Below are 16286 nucleotides of genomic sequence, written 5' to 3'. Positions count from 1 at the left end.
CACTCGCGGGGAAGGGACTGCATCGGCGAGGCGCGCAAGCAGCAGAGCGCGGAGGGAAAGCCGAGCAGGCGCATGAGATCGAAGCAAAGGAGCAAAGAGGCGCTGGCTTTTGCGAACACGAGGAGCAGAGGGGAACAGAGCAGAGCGCTAAAAGCAGCAGCTGCGGCCAACACTCATTAAGGCACTCGTACAAAAAGGATAGGGCAGCGCGAGACAAGACCGAAGCCGCAGAGGCAAGGCAAGGAAACAAACGCGCATGGCACAGCGAGCAAGCAGCCAGCGCAGCCAGGCCGACAGGCCCACGCGCACGAGGTCGCGAGGAAAGAAACGTCTAGTACGGCAGTAATAATTAGTAGACATACGAGCGGAGAAAAGAAAGAGCGAGCACGCGGACGGTCAACTCGTACAGCCTTGCAGACAGATATGGACGTGCTACAACTGTACTAGCGCCACCATAGGAGTACGTTTGTCGTAACGCATATATATATTGTTTTCTTTAATTATGGATTTTATTCTATTTATAAAAGTTGCTTTTCATACTTAATCTAACAGAACCAATCGGCCGCTAGAATCGTCGTTCGACATTCCTAGATATTTCTACGCACTGAGTAATTTGACTCGGCCGTTGATTTGAGTCCACAAAACTAAATCACACAGGATTCACTCATCATGTCGAGTACGTTTTAAATCAAAATCCGAGACAAATCGTTTTAAAATTTTTCTTAGGCCTAAATCATGGTGCTAAGTACGCTCGTAACACCAGGGTGTTACAACCAACCCCCCTTAAAAAGAATCTCATCCTGAGATTCGAAACTAGAACCAGAAAAGGGGAAACGCGATTACATCCCATAGATCAGGGATTACACGAAAGATTACACGACTTTGAATACTAAACCACACGGGACCTAGGGATACATGGTTAAGAGCAACTTGGTACAACCGAGACCTACTCCAGAAGTCGAGATAGACGAGGACAATGGAGAATCAACAAGAAGATGATTATCCAAAACATGGCGTAGCACCAACAGATCCAGAAATAGTCGACGGAGAAGTAAAACATCGTGAACCCTAAGATTGACTACCCAAAAAGGGAACTTGAACTTCTTCGACGAATCGGATCCTTCCTTCTTCTCAGATCACACTATCACCTCAGACTGCCGAACCTAGCTTCACAACGATAACTGGATTTCGTAGCTCTGCTATGAATGTGAGAGGAATGGGGATGAAGAAGAAGAGCAAGGACCAAGGGTATTTATAGAGGCGAACGGAGAGGGGAAAGCAACACACCAATGGCAGATGCGGCGGGGCTAGGGTACACAGACGGTGCATGCTGTGAAGATAAGGTCAGAGACATGGTGTGCTTCCTGCGCGAGCGGCAGAGGGGGAAATAAAAGAGAGGAGAGGGGGTCTGCTCGACGAGGCAAGCGTGCGGGCGGTCGTGTCACCAAAAAAGAAAGAAAGGGAAGGGGAAATGGGGGGGTCTGGTACGAGGGACAAGGCATGAGAGTCGAGAGCCGACCGGATGCTGGGAAAAGGAGAAGTGCATAGTGCACAAAGATGGCGAGCACTGCACGATGCCGTGGCCACGCGAAAATGGGATGCTACAGATCCCGACACAGACGGTGTTCGTAGGGCACGCAGCGAAATAACCCGGCATGCGTAGCGTGGTCAACTAAGCATAGGGCTTGGGACAAGATGTGCACTCTGACTTTTGCAACTACTCCCGACTATCCACTGCTAACCTTCCTTTACTACTCTTCTTTTGCTTTCCTTCCTTGACCACATCTATCTTTTCTGTAAACCCAGATCATGTCATACTTTCTTTCTCCAAACCATCTCTTGTGTACCTTGAGAGAACACTTCTGCATCAACCCGTTGTGGATTTCCTGTTTGAACACCTAAACATTTCCAAGGAGAAAATTTTTAAAACAAAATGGTATGGCGGTGTAACTCGGTAAAGGTACTTGGTCAAAAACCTCAATACCAGCGCATGCCGAGCAGCATCACCAAGTGGCAGTTGTTCCACCGAGAGCCCTTGGTTTCATTATGGCACCATAAGCTTTTAACCAGGCAACTATTACCAACTTACACGCCATGAAGGCAGTGGGGTCATAGACCATAGAATAAGGGAAGTATTGCAAGGGAAAAAATCAAACAACAAAGTTTCCCTCCACAAGGGACAAGGAATTCAAATCCAACGACGGATTTGTTTTAAAGAGTTTCAAGTGTTCTGCTATGACATCCACAATTAGTCGATACAGTATCCTATATTATCCAACCACGGCTGATCTGCTGGTATCTGAATGGCAACTTCTCTTGTAACCCGCTTAATACCGCCCATGAAACTCTTAAGCACACCTAACGAACTTAAGGTAGATGAACGCAATAAACACAGCGAACTAAATAAAATGCATGTTCCAACGGTCTTATACGGGTACATCATACAGGCATTCAGGCTCCCATTCGTGATACAGCATTCCCTATGGCCGAACGAGCTCAACAACTACGGACAACAACAACGACAAGAGTACAATACCAGAGAACAACCACGTAGAACCCTACTACTACGGGTACATCATCCTAAGGCAACTAATCTACGTCTTCTCGTGGCAATAGCTGAGTGAGAGGGACCAAGGGTTCTTCTTCTGACACTTCCGAGGGTGGAGGTGCTAGCGGTGCTGCAACACCGGTTCTTCTTCTTTCGGGCGGGTGGATAGGGATCTCCTCCAAGATCGGGGCATCCTGCCTATCAATAGCCAGTGCCCTCCGTTCGGCTCTGGTGACAAGATAGGCCACCCGGAGCTGATGAACATGCCGATCTTCGGCCTCCTTTAGAGCTTCCTCCATGGCAGCCTCTTGGCTCTAAGCAGCTGCAGCGCTGGCATGCGCTTCGGTGAGCTGCACCTGAAGCGTCCGGTTGAAGATCTCGGCTTCCTCGGCGTGCCGAAGGCACGCCCCCAGTTCCAAGGCTTGACGGTCGTACTGCTCATCTAGAGCGAGCAGGTACGTGGTCAAGTGCACCATGGTGGGACTATCCTCTTGCACATCCTGTCCTTGCAAAGCCTCCATGCGGGCCCTCCATGCCCGCCGATTCTTGTCCAAAGGAGGAAAGAACTGCATGGGAGTATGAGCAATGGGCTCCTCATAGATCTGGTAGAGGTATCGCAAGGCTTTGCGGGCCACAACCTAGTAGGTGTCGACGAAGCGAAACCCGGTTGCAGTCACACTCCAGGCTTCGGTGAGGTCGAGGAACTCTTCACTCTTCCCGATGTAGACGGTAACCTCACATCGCTCGGTGCCATACTCCTCATACTCACGGCCCTCATACTCGGGATGATCCTTGACTCCAAACTTTTGTAAGGTGGCATGCAAGATTTTGGGAAACCCTCCACGTTCAGGTAGTAGGTACTAACCCAGGCTCCTGCCATCTCGGGCGGTGGTTGCAAGGAAGGCTGAGCGAAAAGCTGGCTCAAAGGAAAAGCTAAGTGAGCTAAAGTGCGTTGAGTGCTGCTGCCAATGACTAAGTCAAGCTCTGCTTATAAAGGCAGAGCGCTTAGTGGTCCTAGCGTGGTTCAATAGGGTTCCCGAGCGGGATCACTATGACGAATCGACCAAATTCCACGCGTTTGAGGCGAGCGACTTGTGATGCCTTTACTGGCTAGTATGACTACAAGGCAAGGGTCCGACAAGAGCGCATAAAAGAGGTATGGGGAGACATGGGTCACGATAAGCGTGAACCATGGGTAGACGCGAAACATGAAGCCATAGTGCAAACCTACTTCGGGAACAGGAACGAGTCATTCGTGCATAATACGACACGCGTGACACCTATAGATGGCGTATCTACCAGCAATACGGCACTATAATGCACAATTAGGATATGCATGAATGCACGGCCTATACGTCCTTCCACTATTGCCGACATATAGGGCAACCATTCTCAGATTTATGGCACATCGTTCTCTCCCTGTAACTAGTCGATACTATCAAACTATGCTTGAGTCAGTGTACCTGCAGAAAACTTGATTAATCCTATCTAAGTAAGCAAAGTGCCATCTATCCTAGATACATAACCATAGTAATAGGGCTACTTGTACAACTTCGCATACAAACGTCCTAACTTTTTGAAAGGAATTTGTTGTCAAATTTTAGTTTAGAAAAGGTTTTCGAAGCCTTATTTCCTCATTTGCTCTCTAATACCACCTGTGGCAGAACCGCCTAATTTAATGCCTCACATGAGTGCTTGTCTTCCATTAGACACTAAGCACTCGAGAGAGAACACTAAATTACTCGATTCCGTCAGGCACACCCCAGGGGAGAACCTGAAAATCCATATTTTTGCCATCAGGATCACAAATGAGAGAATAAAGCTTACATAATTCGTAACCATTTCTTATATCACTTTCAATACAACATCAGAATATAATATCTATTAATATAACAATGGAATGAAATCATATTATCAGAGTTATAAATAATTTAATTGAACAACGGAATAAAAACATGTGAACAGAGTTACAGCGGAAATAAACATCTATTAATGACATGATAAGGTATTGATATATAACAACTATGACAACAACTTATCAATTTTCATTTATAAAAACATTTAGTGAGAGTTATAAATAAAGACTATGATCACAGCGTAAAGGAATCCTCGCTGAGTCCACCAGGAGGAATCCACACACAAGAGTCAGCTTTAGCATCCACCTGTCACCTGCAACAGGGGGGATAAAACCCTGAGTACTCAATTGTACTCAGCAAGACTTACCCGACAGGAGAAAAGAAAAGACTCCAAATATATGCAAGGCTATCTGGCTTGTGGGTTGCATTTGCAGGAAGCATTACTAAGCGTGCGTCCTTATATTCGATTTTTATTAATAGCCGCATTGGTTCATTAACTAACCATTCTATGTAAGCACCTATGCTATTTTCAAGCAGGTGGTAAGCAATCAGATTTCCTTTGCCCATCTTTCATCTTTCATCTTTCATCTTTCATCTTTCAGTTCTTACTACGATGCTAAACCGCAGACAAGCCGTACCGGATCGCCCGGTGATTCGCGAATCAATGCCCCCAGCTGGGTACCCTGAAAACACACGCCCTGCTTGTACCCCAGGCACAAGCAGGACCAACCCATCACTCTCCTGTCCTAGGTGTCTAGGTCCCCGTCCAAACTAGGACTCCAAGCCCCCGTCCCTGAGTCCCAGACTCAGTGCGGCGCAAGGACCTCCTCCACCAAAACCAAACCCTGACAGTCGGTCCGGAAAGAGCCGGATCCACGACAAGAGAGCAACAAGTCTTCCAAGCGCCCATACACAAGTATGTGCTTGGGATAATAAGTCTATGACCTGCCTAGAGTCATATGCAACGATCGATCCTTAACTGACCAGACAGGAGAAAACAGTGTAACCAAGCTATGCCCCGTGTCCACGGCGACACAACTCCTTACACTCACCAATACCCAAACCATATCCCTGCCCGGTCACCATTTTCCTTTCCACCATTTTCATATTTTCCAAGTGATAGTAATCCAATAATAATATATTTCCTATCTCTCGCGAGTGACAGGCAATCACTCGACTTCTACTGGAGTCCTGTAGGCTGTAGCATAGCATTATATACGATCCTCTCATACTAGTAAGACTCATAGGATATATATATATATAGGTGGGTTTCATTCAACTCCTGAAAACTTAATGCACAAATATATAATTTAAACTGCAGAAAAGTAGGGGTTATGCACCGGGGCTTGCCTGAGTAAGATATATCAAAAGTTAGTGTCTGCATCTTCAGATTATCCACCATCAACTGAGTAGAAAACCCATAGCATCATCTCCTGGAGAGAATACCATTACACCATCTTCGGATTCCTAATCATCCTTCGATCGATCCATTGATCCATCATCGTACCTATATGATATGCATGCGATGCAATGCAAAGATGTAATTAATCAACTGCAATCGTGACTCATAACATACGACGTACGCCTCTCAAGCTAACGGGCTAGTTCTAACGACGATCATACTTAGGCTACATATACACGTTGTCGGATAAGGTGTTATTTCTCAACAATTAGTGTAGTTATATAAACCAACGGTGTTTCTCTATTCCATTCTTTCCATTTGATCTTTATTCGGAATAGGGCATCATTATCTACCTAGCAAACTAATTATTATTGAGCTACAAAAATTACAATGAGTAGATAATAATATTAGTGGTTTACTGTCAAATTTTTAGAGTCAACACTATTACCGATTTATACCGGAAATTCCTACAAGTTCACCTTTTAACAATATTAAGCATTTTAAAATACTTATATAGCTCTTAAAAATATTGCCAAACTTTGTGAACAAAATATACTAACAGATAGAGCATAATTTTAGGAGACTAACAAAACTGGTTTCACTATTTTTGGACACTTACACAATTTTATCTCGCTTTTACAAGTTAGCTAGAAACATATATTAGCAAAACATTTAGAAAATAGAGAGCCGGCGGCCATGCCCTATCAGTCCAGCAGCCGAGAGCACGTAGGCCCAGGCGGGGCACGGCCCAGGCGCGGGGACACGGCCCAACACAGGGACGGGCGCGAGCGGCCTAGTCAGGGACCGAGCAGGTCATCCCAGGCGCGCGAACACGGACGGCCCAGCAAGCTGTGCACGCGGCCTGCAACCAGAAGCGGCCCGGCGGACACGGGCCTAATCGGCGCAGGCGGCCAGAGGGAGTGGTAACCGGCCAGCCCAGCAGGGCAGCGGTGGCCCGACGCGGGCGAACGGCCCAGGCGCGGAGCAAGGCCGCAGCCCAACAAAGGTGGCCTCAGGCCGGCCCAGCGTGGCAGGTGCTCCGCACATTTGCGAAATGGCCCTCGTTCTTACTCGAAACTAAAGCGCAGTTCAGCAGGTACTATTCATCCGAGTCACGTATTTCGCACTAAAAACCTTGTATAAACTTTCGGTTTGGATTCATACCCTTCGACCTCCTCTTCTTCATTCACCAAAGCAGAGCACCGGCAGGGGAGCTCCGGCCGGCAACCACTTCCGGCCGGGAAGACATGGCGGCGGTGGAACGGCGCGGGGAAGGCGCTCCAAGTGCGGAAAGGGGTGGCTCGTCAGCGAGGCTGGCCGCGCAGTGGTGCGGCACGATGATGACAACGAAGGCCTGGGAGGAGCATTGCGCTCGGCGCGGGCGGGGCGAGGCGCTGTGACTGCGAAGCTCGATCGACGGCGAGCGCGAGTCGAAGGTGGGGCGGTCCAGCGCGGGACCGGGTCGTGGGCGCGCTCGCGCTAGCGTGGGGAGGACCGACACCGGTGGACGGCGGTGCAGCAGGCAGCGGACGGTTCGCGTCCGATCAAGCGCCGCGGCACGGACGCAGCAACATGCGTGGCCACAGCGGGAAACGGCGGGGTGCCACGGGGCAACGTGGGCCCAGACACGCGCGGCTGAGCAGCGGCAGCACGCGACTTGCGGCGGCTCGGGATGCGCGGCAACGGCGTCCCGACGAAGAAGTAAGTAGAGATAGGGGGGAAAGAGGCGAGTCGGAGCTGTGGCAGGGGCCCAACGCGGGCCACGGGGACTCACGCGCAGGGAGAACCGGCGGCGGCGCACCAGTGAAGAGGAAGGCGCGGTCGGGCAGGTGCTTCGGTCACTGCGGGTTGCTCGACACGGTGGCGGCGGAAAAACAGGAGCCGGGCTACGGCTTCTGCGTGGCCGAGGAGCAGCAGAACTGGGGAAAAAGGGGCGCGGCGACTATCGAATCCACCGCGGCTCGGCCCGCACTAGGACCGGGACGGACCAGGGCGAGCACGGCGGCTCATGCGCGGCCGAGGAGAAGGGGCGCGCTCGCGGGTAAGGGACTGCATCGGCGAGGCACGCAAGCAGCAGAGCGCGGAGGGAAAGCCGAGCAGGCGCATGAGATGGAAGCGAAGGAGCAGAGAGGCGTTGGCTTTTGCGAACACGAGGAGCAGAGGGGAACAGAGCAGAGCGCTAAAAGCAGCAGCTGCGGCCAACACTCATTAAGGTACTCGTACAAAAAGGACAGGGCAGCGCGAGACAAGACCGAAGCCACAGAGGCAAGGCAAGGAAACAAACGCGCGTGGCACAGTGAGCAAGCAACCAGCGCAGCCAGGCCGACAGCCCCACGCGCACGAGGTCACGAGGAAACAAACGTCTAGTACGGCAGTAATAATCAGTAGACATACGAGCGGAGAAAAGAAAGGGCGAGCACGCGGACGGTCAACTCGTACAGCCTTGCAGACAGATATGGACGTGCTACAACTGTACTAGCGCCACCGTAGGAGTACGTTTGTCGTAACACACACACACACACATATATATACACATATATATATATATATATATCGTTTTATTTAATTATGTATTTTATTCTATTTATAAAAGTTGCTTTTCATACTTAATCTAACAGAACCAACCGGCCGCTAGAATCGTCGTTCGACATTTCTAGATATTTCTACGCACTGAGTAATTTGACTCGGCCGTTGATTTGAGTCCACGAAACTAAATCACACAGGATTCACTCATCATGTCGAGTACGTTTTAAATCAAAATCCGAGACAAATCGTTTTAAAAATTTTCTTAGGCCTAAATCGCGGTGCTAAGTACGCTCGTAACACCAGGGTGTTATAGGTTGGGACTGAACTAAGGACCAATATGGCAATGTAGACTGATCTACTTCATTCGCCATTCATTCATTTTAATTAAAGTGCTCTCAATTTTGTGTGGGAGCGAATGGAGTAATATGGTCTATTTGGTAGTGTCAGAGGATTTTTTTTTTGAAAATAAGGCACCCTTTCTTATTTATATGTCATTTTCAGGGCTACCTATGAGACAAGCTACTCGTCCACCCTCCAAAAGGAGAATCACAGGCCGAGATTTAAAATGGGCATGTCGTATGCTAGAGGAGTGCAGCAATATAACGAAGGTCTTCCCCAAAGATGGGTGGCCATTTTCTAATGGGCTTAATTAGTGCTTAGTTGCTACTTAAGTTGTGTATTTAGAGCCTTTTGAGAAGTTGCTTGTGCCAGACAGAGGCTACCTTTGTAGATTCATTAAATGCATGATTTTTGCAACGGCCGGAATAAAATTTATTTTTCTAGAAAGCGGTAAGTCTAGGCAAAGTTGTTAAGCAAAAAGTAAAATCTCTTTTAGACAGAATGTAGAGAACAAATCTGCGTTTGGAAACGATCACTGGGATACAAGAAAGGGGAAAGTGCATCAGGGCACCCTTGGGAGGTAGGACAGCATGGCCTTATCCATTGTGGGGCCATGTTGTACATGTATGTATGGCGTAGTAGATGTATGTCCACTGGGTACACTACCACCAAAATAGGTATATGTAGACATGCTCAGTCTCTTGATTTTTCACGTCCCATACTCAATGCACGTGGTACCAAAAATTATAATAGATTAGGTGGCCAATCGCAACAAATAAAAGACATGCATGCAGTTGCCTCCTTGAATAAACATAATTGCGACTTTTTAGTGATTATTAATATGGCTAATTGCACAATTACGGGTCATGGACAAATGCCACAAGCAAAAAACAACACAACAAATTAGATATGCTTGATTAACCTAATCTAATACTCATGACATCATGCCTTTGTTGTAGTGTTAAATATCTAGAGATGTTGGATACCGCAAATCCTAACATTGTTGCTTGATCATAAGTGAACTATAAATAAGAACTTCTAGGGTCCTCTTATTGATAAATTTTGTTCATATAGTTGAAGCAAGGCTCTAATTATCACATAGTCATGCATGACCGTTAATTTGAGGAACAACAAGGAAAAATAAGTTTTAAAAATATTTTGTTAAATATGAATATGAACTAAAAAATTCTCCTAAATTTAAGCTAAATAAAAATTATATATGGTCATTAAAACTAAGAAAACAAAATGCATTACAAATTGTCATAGGTACATAAAAATGATAAATAATTTTTTGATAAGAGATACAAATGCCTTTAATGATAGAATCAGAGGGGCAGGTCTGTTCGCATTAAAAAAAGATCTAAATAGAATATATCCAAAAAGAGCCCCGCAGCGAAGGCGGGCACCCGTGGCTAGTCATCAGAAAACAAGAGTCACCAACCGATGCCGATGCAGCTCCAAAAGCTCACCTCACCTGTTGACAGCAACATTGTGCTGCATTTTTTCCCCTCATAATAAGAGATCAGATCCTGATACCACACAACACACAGTAATAAGCACCTGCACTGACAGCATTTTGCATGGCCATGTGCCACCTCACAAGGACACAGCAGGACAGTGATTCAACTCCAGGGATTCAACACCTCAATCAATGGAAGGAAGCAAACACAATCATCATCACCTTCCTAACAATAATAATAACCTAAAACAACATCTTTACACGTGCTTTCTTTCCTTTCCCTTTCCCTTTCCTCCTTTATGTTACAAAGGCCACCGCCGCCCAGCGGCGACGAACGTCGTCGTCGATGTAGCTCCTCAGCTCCTGAACCCAAAGTTGGACCACCTCCTCCCGGCCTCCTTCTTCGCCCGCTGCGAGTTGGTCATGAACAGGCTCACCAGCGACTTCTGCTTCCGGTTACGCGACCGCCCCGCCTCATTCAGGAGCTCCGCCAGCCGCTTCTTCTCGTCCTCCACGTCCGGGTTCGCCGTGCCAAGCTTCTCTTCCCTCACCTTCAGAACATGCTCCAGGATCTCAATCGCATCCTCCACTCTGAACATATATACATAGTCGGGGGTATATGCAGACACGTATTAGTAGCTATAATGCGACACAAATGGATCATCCAGTTAGAATAACTAACCTGTAATCTATGCTATTTTCAGAGATATAAGATCCACAACTACACATAAGCATGACAAAGCCATGGAAAGCATCAATAAACAGGCACAGGCCCGTCTACTTCGGAAAGCATGAATAAACGGGCACATGCCCATCCTGAATATAGACTGTTTTGCTACTTCTGCAACTAACAAAAGTTGGGTACAGAACATGTGGGCAACTACACCATGAACCATAAATTATTATGACATCGCATGCCAGGAATGATCATCTGGTAACTAACTCATCAACCAATCTAGGTACTAGTTTTTCCCAATCCAAATCAAAGCAAGTTTACACAGGATGATCTAAAGAAGGAGATCAACCCACAACACCATCCAGCACCCACAAACAAACGCAAACCCACACACCCATTCAGCAAAGAATTAGATTTCACAAATTTACCCCTTTAGATAGCAGGAAAAATCTGGCGCCACTTCTAGTTCATAATACTGTTGTAAATGATGACGCACATATAGATATACCACTATGGGCATATCAATAACACCTAGTAGAGATCCTAAATATGTGGTTGTTTATACCATCTATCTGTACTAAAGATACGGAGTATGTAATTGCATCACAGGCAGAGATATGTGCACGAAATTCTGAATAAAATGACTGAAGATTGCAGAAGAACAGGTTATCGACACATACCTTCCCATGGCATCATAGATTGCAGCAAGGTTGCTGTACACACCAAGAGTATCAGGATGAGAGGCGCCACACTCCTGCTCTAGAACTGCCCTTGCCTCCTCAAATAACTGTGCAGCCTCATCTATCTTGAACAGCTGCACGCAAGCTAGCCCCATCTGGTTCAACAGAACGCCGAAAAATGCCGACTTCCTCTCACCACTGGCCCTCAACTTTGCAACCGCGCTCTCGAATGAGTTCCTCGAATCTGCATACCTCCCCACCATGTAGTACAGAACACCCATTTGTGCCTCAATACCAGCAACAGTGCTCCACTGCCCCGGTGAGTCCTCGAGCAACTTGAGCGCCCTCTGAAGAAGCTTTAGCGCCTCATCGAGATCACCAAGCGCCTCATAGATGGCAGCAATCTCCATCAAGCCTCCGGCAATCTCATCAGGGGCAGCACCAGGCGCGGGCTTGGCATAGACACGCAGGGCGTTCTCGCAGTAGGATTTAGACTCGCGGAGCCTACCTGTCCGGTGGTAAAGGTCAGCGAGGCGGATGTAGACCGACGCAACCGTAGGATGGTCATCCCCACGAGCCGATTTGAGAACAGTCAGCGCCTTCTGGTAGGAGAAGACGGCCTCGTCGAAGCGGGCGAGGGCAAGGTAGGTGTTGCCTATGGCGACATCAATGGTGGCAACCTCGATGTCACGGCCGTTGGCAACCATGGTCATAGAGGCAAGCACGAGGTGCTCGAGGGCGCCGTCATAGTCGCCCTTGGCGTCCAGGACGAGTGCCATCAGGCGGCGGTCCGAGGCCTCCTCGAGGGATGCCGGAGCGCTGTGTTCACGGTGGATCTCGAGGGCTTTGCGGCACAGCTTCTCTGCCTCGTCGAATTGCAGAGCCTGCACATGCGCTTCCGCCAAATACCTGCTCAGTTTTCAGAGGTAACAAAATTGTCATGTTTCGTCCCAAGATTTCTTAGGCGTTTGCACTTTGCATGCAAAGAATTACGTTTTTAACGCCAGTTCCGTCGAGATCCGCAGTTTTGTGCAACGACTAACGACCAGCGAGATGGGGGAATATCTCTTCTTTGGCTTTGGCGAGGTTGGAGGCAGTAAAAAATGGCGCCTTTATGGATTGAGAGAGGCGAGATCTAGATCGAGAAGCAGCGAATGGGGGATTGATGATCACCTGCAGGTCTCGGCGACGCGGGGATCGCGCTCGCCGAGCGCAGCCATCTGGATCTCGAGCCCCTTGCCGTAACAGGCGATAGACTCGTCCATGCGTCCGAGCATAGCGTGCGTGTCGCCGAGCTGCATCCAGCCAGAGAAGGCAGCGAGGGGCCACTCCTCGCCCCTCTGGTCAGGCTCGGCACGCTGCTGCTGTTGCTGGCCGTCGTCGGCCCCAGCCGCCCCTGCCTCGCCCTCGGCAGCAGGCAACTCTGGCGGCGGCGTGACGACGGCGACGGCGCGCTCGAGGACGGGGATGGCGTCGGCGTAGCGTCCGAGTCCGCAGTGGATGGCGGCGGCGACGTGGAGGCTCATGGCGAGCTCGAGCTCGGCGCCCTCGCCGCGGCGCTCGAGCGCCCGGGCGGCGCGCTCGGCGAACTCGAGCGCGCGCGCCGCGCCGCCGCCTTCCCCCGACACCATGGCGTCGCGCGCCTGCTTCAGGAGGAACGGGCCCAGATCCGGGTTGTCGAGCGAGTCGTCGGCGTCGGGAGCGGGGGCGGGCGAGGGCTTCCGTGGCTTGGCGCGCGACGAGGCGGAGGGAGACGGGGACGGCGGCGCGCGGCGGGGTAGCGGCGATGAGAGACGCCGTGGCGGTGGCGCCGCCGTCGGGGGCGAGTTGTCGGAGGCCGCGAGGCCGGGCATGGCCGGCGGGCGGAGGAAGGTGGTTGGCTGGCTCCTGGGTCGGGGAGGGGAGCGGACGGACAGCTAGCTTGGTGGATGGTGGTGGTGGAGACTGGAGGGGGAGAGGTGGCTGGCGACGACTAGAAGAGGTCGCACGATACCATTCGGGGAAGGGAAGGGCAGCTAGCCAGTCCAGCCACCAGCCAGGCAAGGAAGGAGGGATGAGCTTGAGCTGAGGCTTTCCGTCTGGCTTCCCTCCCCTTTGCTTGCAAGGGAAGACTGGACCGGACAGTGGAGTCGTCCTCTCCTCCGTGCTTGCGCCGCGCAGCTGTTCAGGAGGGAAGACTGGATTACTGGATAGACTGCGCCGCGGGGGCTCCGTGACGATGGCATCAGATGTGCCGGTACGTCTCTCTCGCCTCGGGTCTGCCGTGACGCAGACGCCCGGATTGCCTGGCGTCATAATGACTGCGTAGCAACCATGAATAAATTAATGGTCGTTAGCATGCTTTGGTTAATGAATGAACGTACTCAAAGGTTGGTGTGATTAGAGTAAGGCTAATAATACAGTCGGTTTGTTGGCTGTAAGCTCTTAGCCTACTCATACAGTAGTTAGCTCTTTACAGTTAATACATGGCCCACTTGTCTCTCTCATAGATTTTCTTGGTTTTTATGCCAAGCCGGCTGTAAGCTTACAGCCCGCTTCTCCTCTTTCTCCTCCCCTCTCTTCTTTACCTTGGCATTTAATCGGCTTACAGCCTGCTATTATACTTGTTCTTAAGCTGCCGTGAGTTTTTTTAGGCTCATCAAACCTGCCTGCCATGCAAAGGCAAGGCAAGGCAAGCAGTGCATAGTAGTACAGGAGTAGGAGGAGGATCTCAACTAGCAGGCAGTTTGCCAACCAGGCAACCATCTCAACTGCCAGACGCTCAAAATCGATCCAGGCCTTCTTTAGATCATCTCTAAATTCTAAGTTTTTTTACTCTCTCTGTATCACATCAATTTTTGGACGTATGTACGAAGCATTAATGTAGGTAAAAAAAAACTAATTGTACAGTTTGGTTGTAAATCACGAAACGAATCTTTTGAGTCTAGTTAATCTATGATCGGACAAAGTTTGTTAAATACAAACGAAATATACTACAGTGTCCGGATTATAGAAATTTGCCATCTAAACAAGGCCCTGGCCAGACCAGACTGTCTGGACGCTAAACTAAATAGGCTCCATAAATTGCAGGCAGCTGATTAGACCCACCACTATTCGCAACACTATCATTCTGTCGAAAGAATCCATTATATATACTTCTTTATAAGTAGGAGTATCAATTTATTATTTATTTCGTGAATGAATCGGTCCGTTCACTTTGCTAAAAAAAACAAACAAAAACACTATTCCGACTGATTTGTTGTGAGACAAAAATATTATTCTGACTGAAAAAAACAAATTAAAAAAACGTATTATAAGAGAATCGAACAGGACCAATCATTTTCTGCTTTGCTGTCTGTCGACTCGAGATGAATGAAATTACAAAAAACAACCAAAAAAATATCTCGACCTTGATTCGTCTGGTGATCCTCGGGACATTCTTGTGCGGCGGAGCCGGAGGTCCTATATCTTCTTTTTCTTTTCACCAACAATTTTGTTTACTCAACTTGGCTGCTGTGTTTATAACTGTGAAAGACATCATGTTTCGTCGACTGTGAGTTCTCTGTAATGACTTTTTTCAATCCCGGAATATGTCAATCACTTTTTCTATATAGTCGTCTGTAAGTGTGGATACATATATATACACGTATGGTGGTGTACGTCATGCTCTCTGTTCACAGCTTATTCAGAATTACTTTTCAGTTATGGAACTGTATTTTTCTCTCATAATATTTCAGCATAAATATTAACATCAGCATCAGCATAAGCTAAATTTTAGCATCAACGAACATGATGAATACCATTTCTTTTCTTTTCCTTTTTTTTTAAAAGAATATGATTGGTATCTAACGTTGCCATGTCTAACTTTGGCTCTATTTGGATCCTACAACTAATAGCTAGTTGGTAAATAATTAGCTCATTTGGATCCAAACGAGTCTAGCTAATTGTTAGCTACTCACAAGTAAAACCAGCTAATAGTTAGTTAGCTAATATTAGCTATATAAGTTATTAGCTAATTAAATATTAATCGTTAATAGATCCAAATAGGGCCTTAGTGATGCCATGATTCTATTAGATAACTTTCTGATTACCAAACTACAACCAAGACGAACGGTATACTTTGTCCCACATGGTCTACTCAATTAACTAAAACTAACTTTGATATTCCACCCATTTGAACAAGGATCGATATATAGCAGATTTTGCGCTTGCTAGTACCGTGGAGAACTTGTGCCATGGTTGGATCAGCTAAATCTTTTAAAATAATAAGCTCCAATAGAGAGATTTTTATAAGCCGAGTGGTTAGATAATTGGTGGCTTCATTCATCTAGAGTTACTTGGATGACCACTTTTTGCTGAGACCAATGTTTCTTGTAGCCAGGGTTGGGCGTGCTCTTACGTGTCAAGGTCCGCCACTGTCTTTTGGTTAACTGAATCCCATTGATTACGCGATACGCTCATACGCATAATAGCCAAGAGGAGATTGTATGCTAACTATAAGTCCTTTCAAAATAAGTTAGTAGGAAAATTGTTGAATGCTAAACATGAAGTTCTTTTTTGCGACGAGCGACTACACGTGTTGCTAAGGGCCTATTTGGACTGGCACCGGCCAAACCTTCCTGCAGGCAAAGTATTCTTAGACATTGAGTCAGATCTATTGACCAGAGAAAGTTGTCTGGTTCAGGTAAACCAAACAACCGCTAAGACTTTGGGCTAACATCTTGCCACTCGGCAAGATATGCTTGCAACATCACGTGCTGGCGTAATCCCTCCGGTTTGCAAATGGAGTGTGGAGTATTTGATGCTTTGAACAACAACACG

At 48.0% G+C, this 16286-nt stretch overlaps 1 protein-coding gene across 1 annotated transcript; it reads right to left on the bottom strand.

Annotated features, from left to right (window-relative positions):
• Positions 1-10100: 10100 nt before the first annotated feature.
• LOC136466421 (protein KINESIN LIGHT CHAIN-RELATED 1-like) lies at positions 10101-13750 on the bottom strand. Its single transcript, XM_066464815.1, has 3 exons — positions 12660-13750; positions 11487-12395; positions 10101-10721 (listed from the first exon to the last, which is right to left on the bottom strand). The coding sequence occupies exons 1-3, from the start codon at positions 13337-13339 to the stop codon at positions 10487-10489; spliced, it is 1824 nt and encodes a 607-aa protein (XP_066320912.1). The 5' UTR covers positions 13340-13750; the 3' UTR covers positions 10101-10486.
• Between the last annotated feature and the right edge of the window lie 2536 nt (positions 13751-16286).

The sequence above is a fragment of the Miscanthus floridulus genome, chromosome 7 (assembly GCF_019320115.1).
Source record: "Miscanthus floridulus cultivar M001 chromosome 7, ASM1932011v1, whole genome shotgun sequence".
NCBI lineage: Eukaryota > Viridiplantae > Streptophyta > Magnoliopsida > Poales > Poaceae > Miscanthus > Miscanthus floridulus.
The sequence above is the reverse complement of the archived record's forward strand: the minus strand, read 5'-3'. Positions and strand labels throughout refer to the sequence as shown.

Bases quoted from the DNA above. Each gene is read 5' to 3' on its own strand.
- LOC136466421 (XM_066464815.1), bottom strand. From the start codon at position 13,339: ATGCCCGGCCTCGCGGCCTCCGACAACTCGCCCCCGACGGCGGCGCCA. The intron at 12,396-12,659 runs GTGATCATCAAT...AAAACTGAGCAG, and splicing joins CGCGTCGCCGAGACCTGCAG to GTATTTGGCGGAAGCGCATG. The intron at 10,722-11,486 runs GTATGTGTCGAT...ATATATGTTCAG, and splicing joins ATCTATGATGCCATGGGAAG to AGTGGAGGATGCGATTGAGA.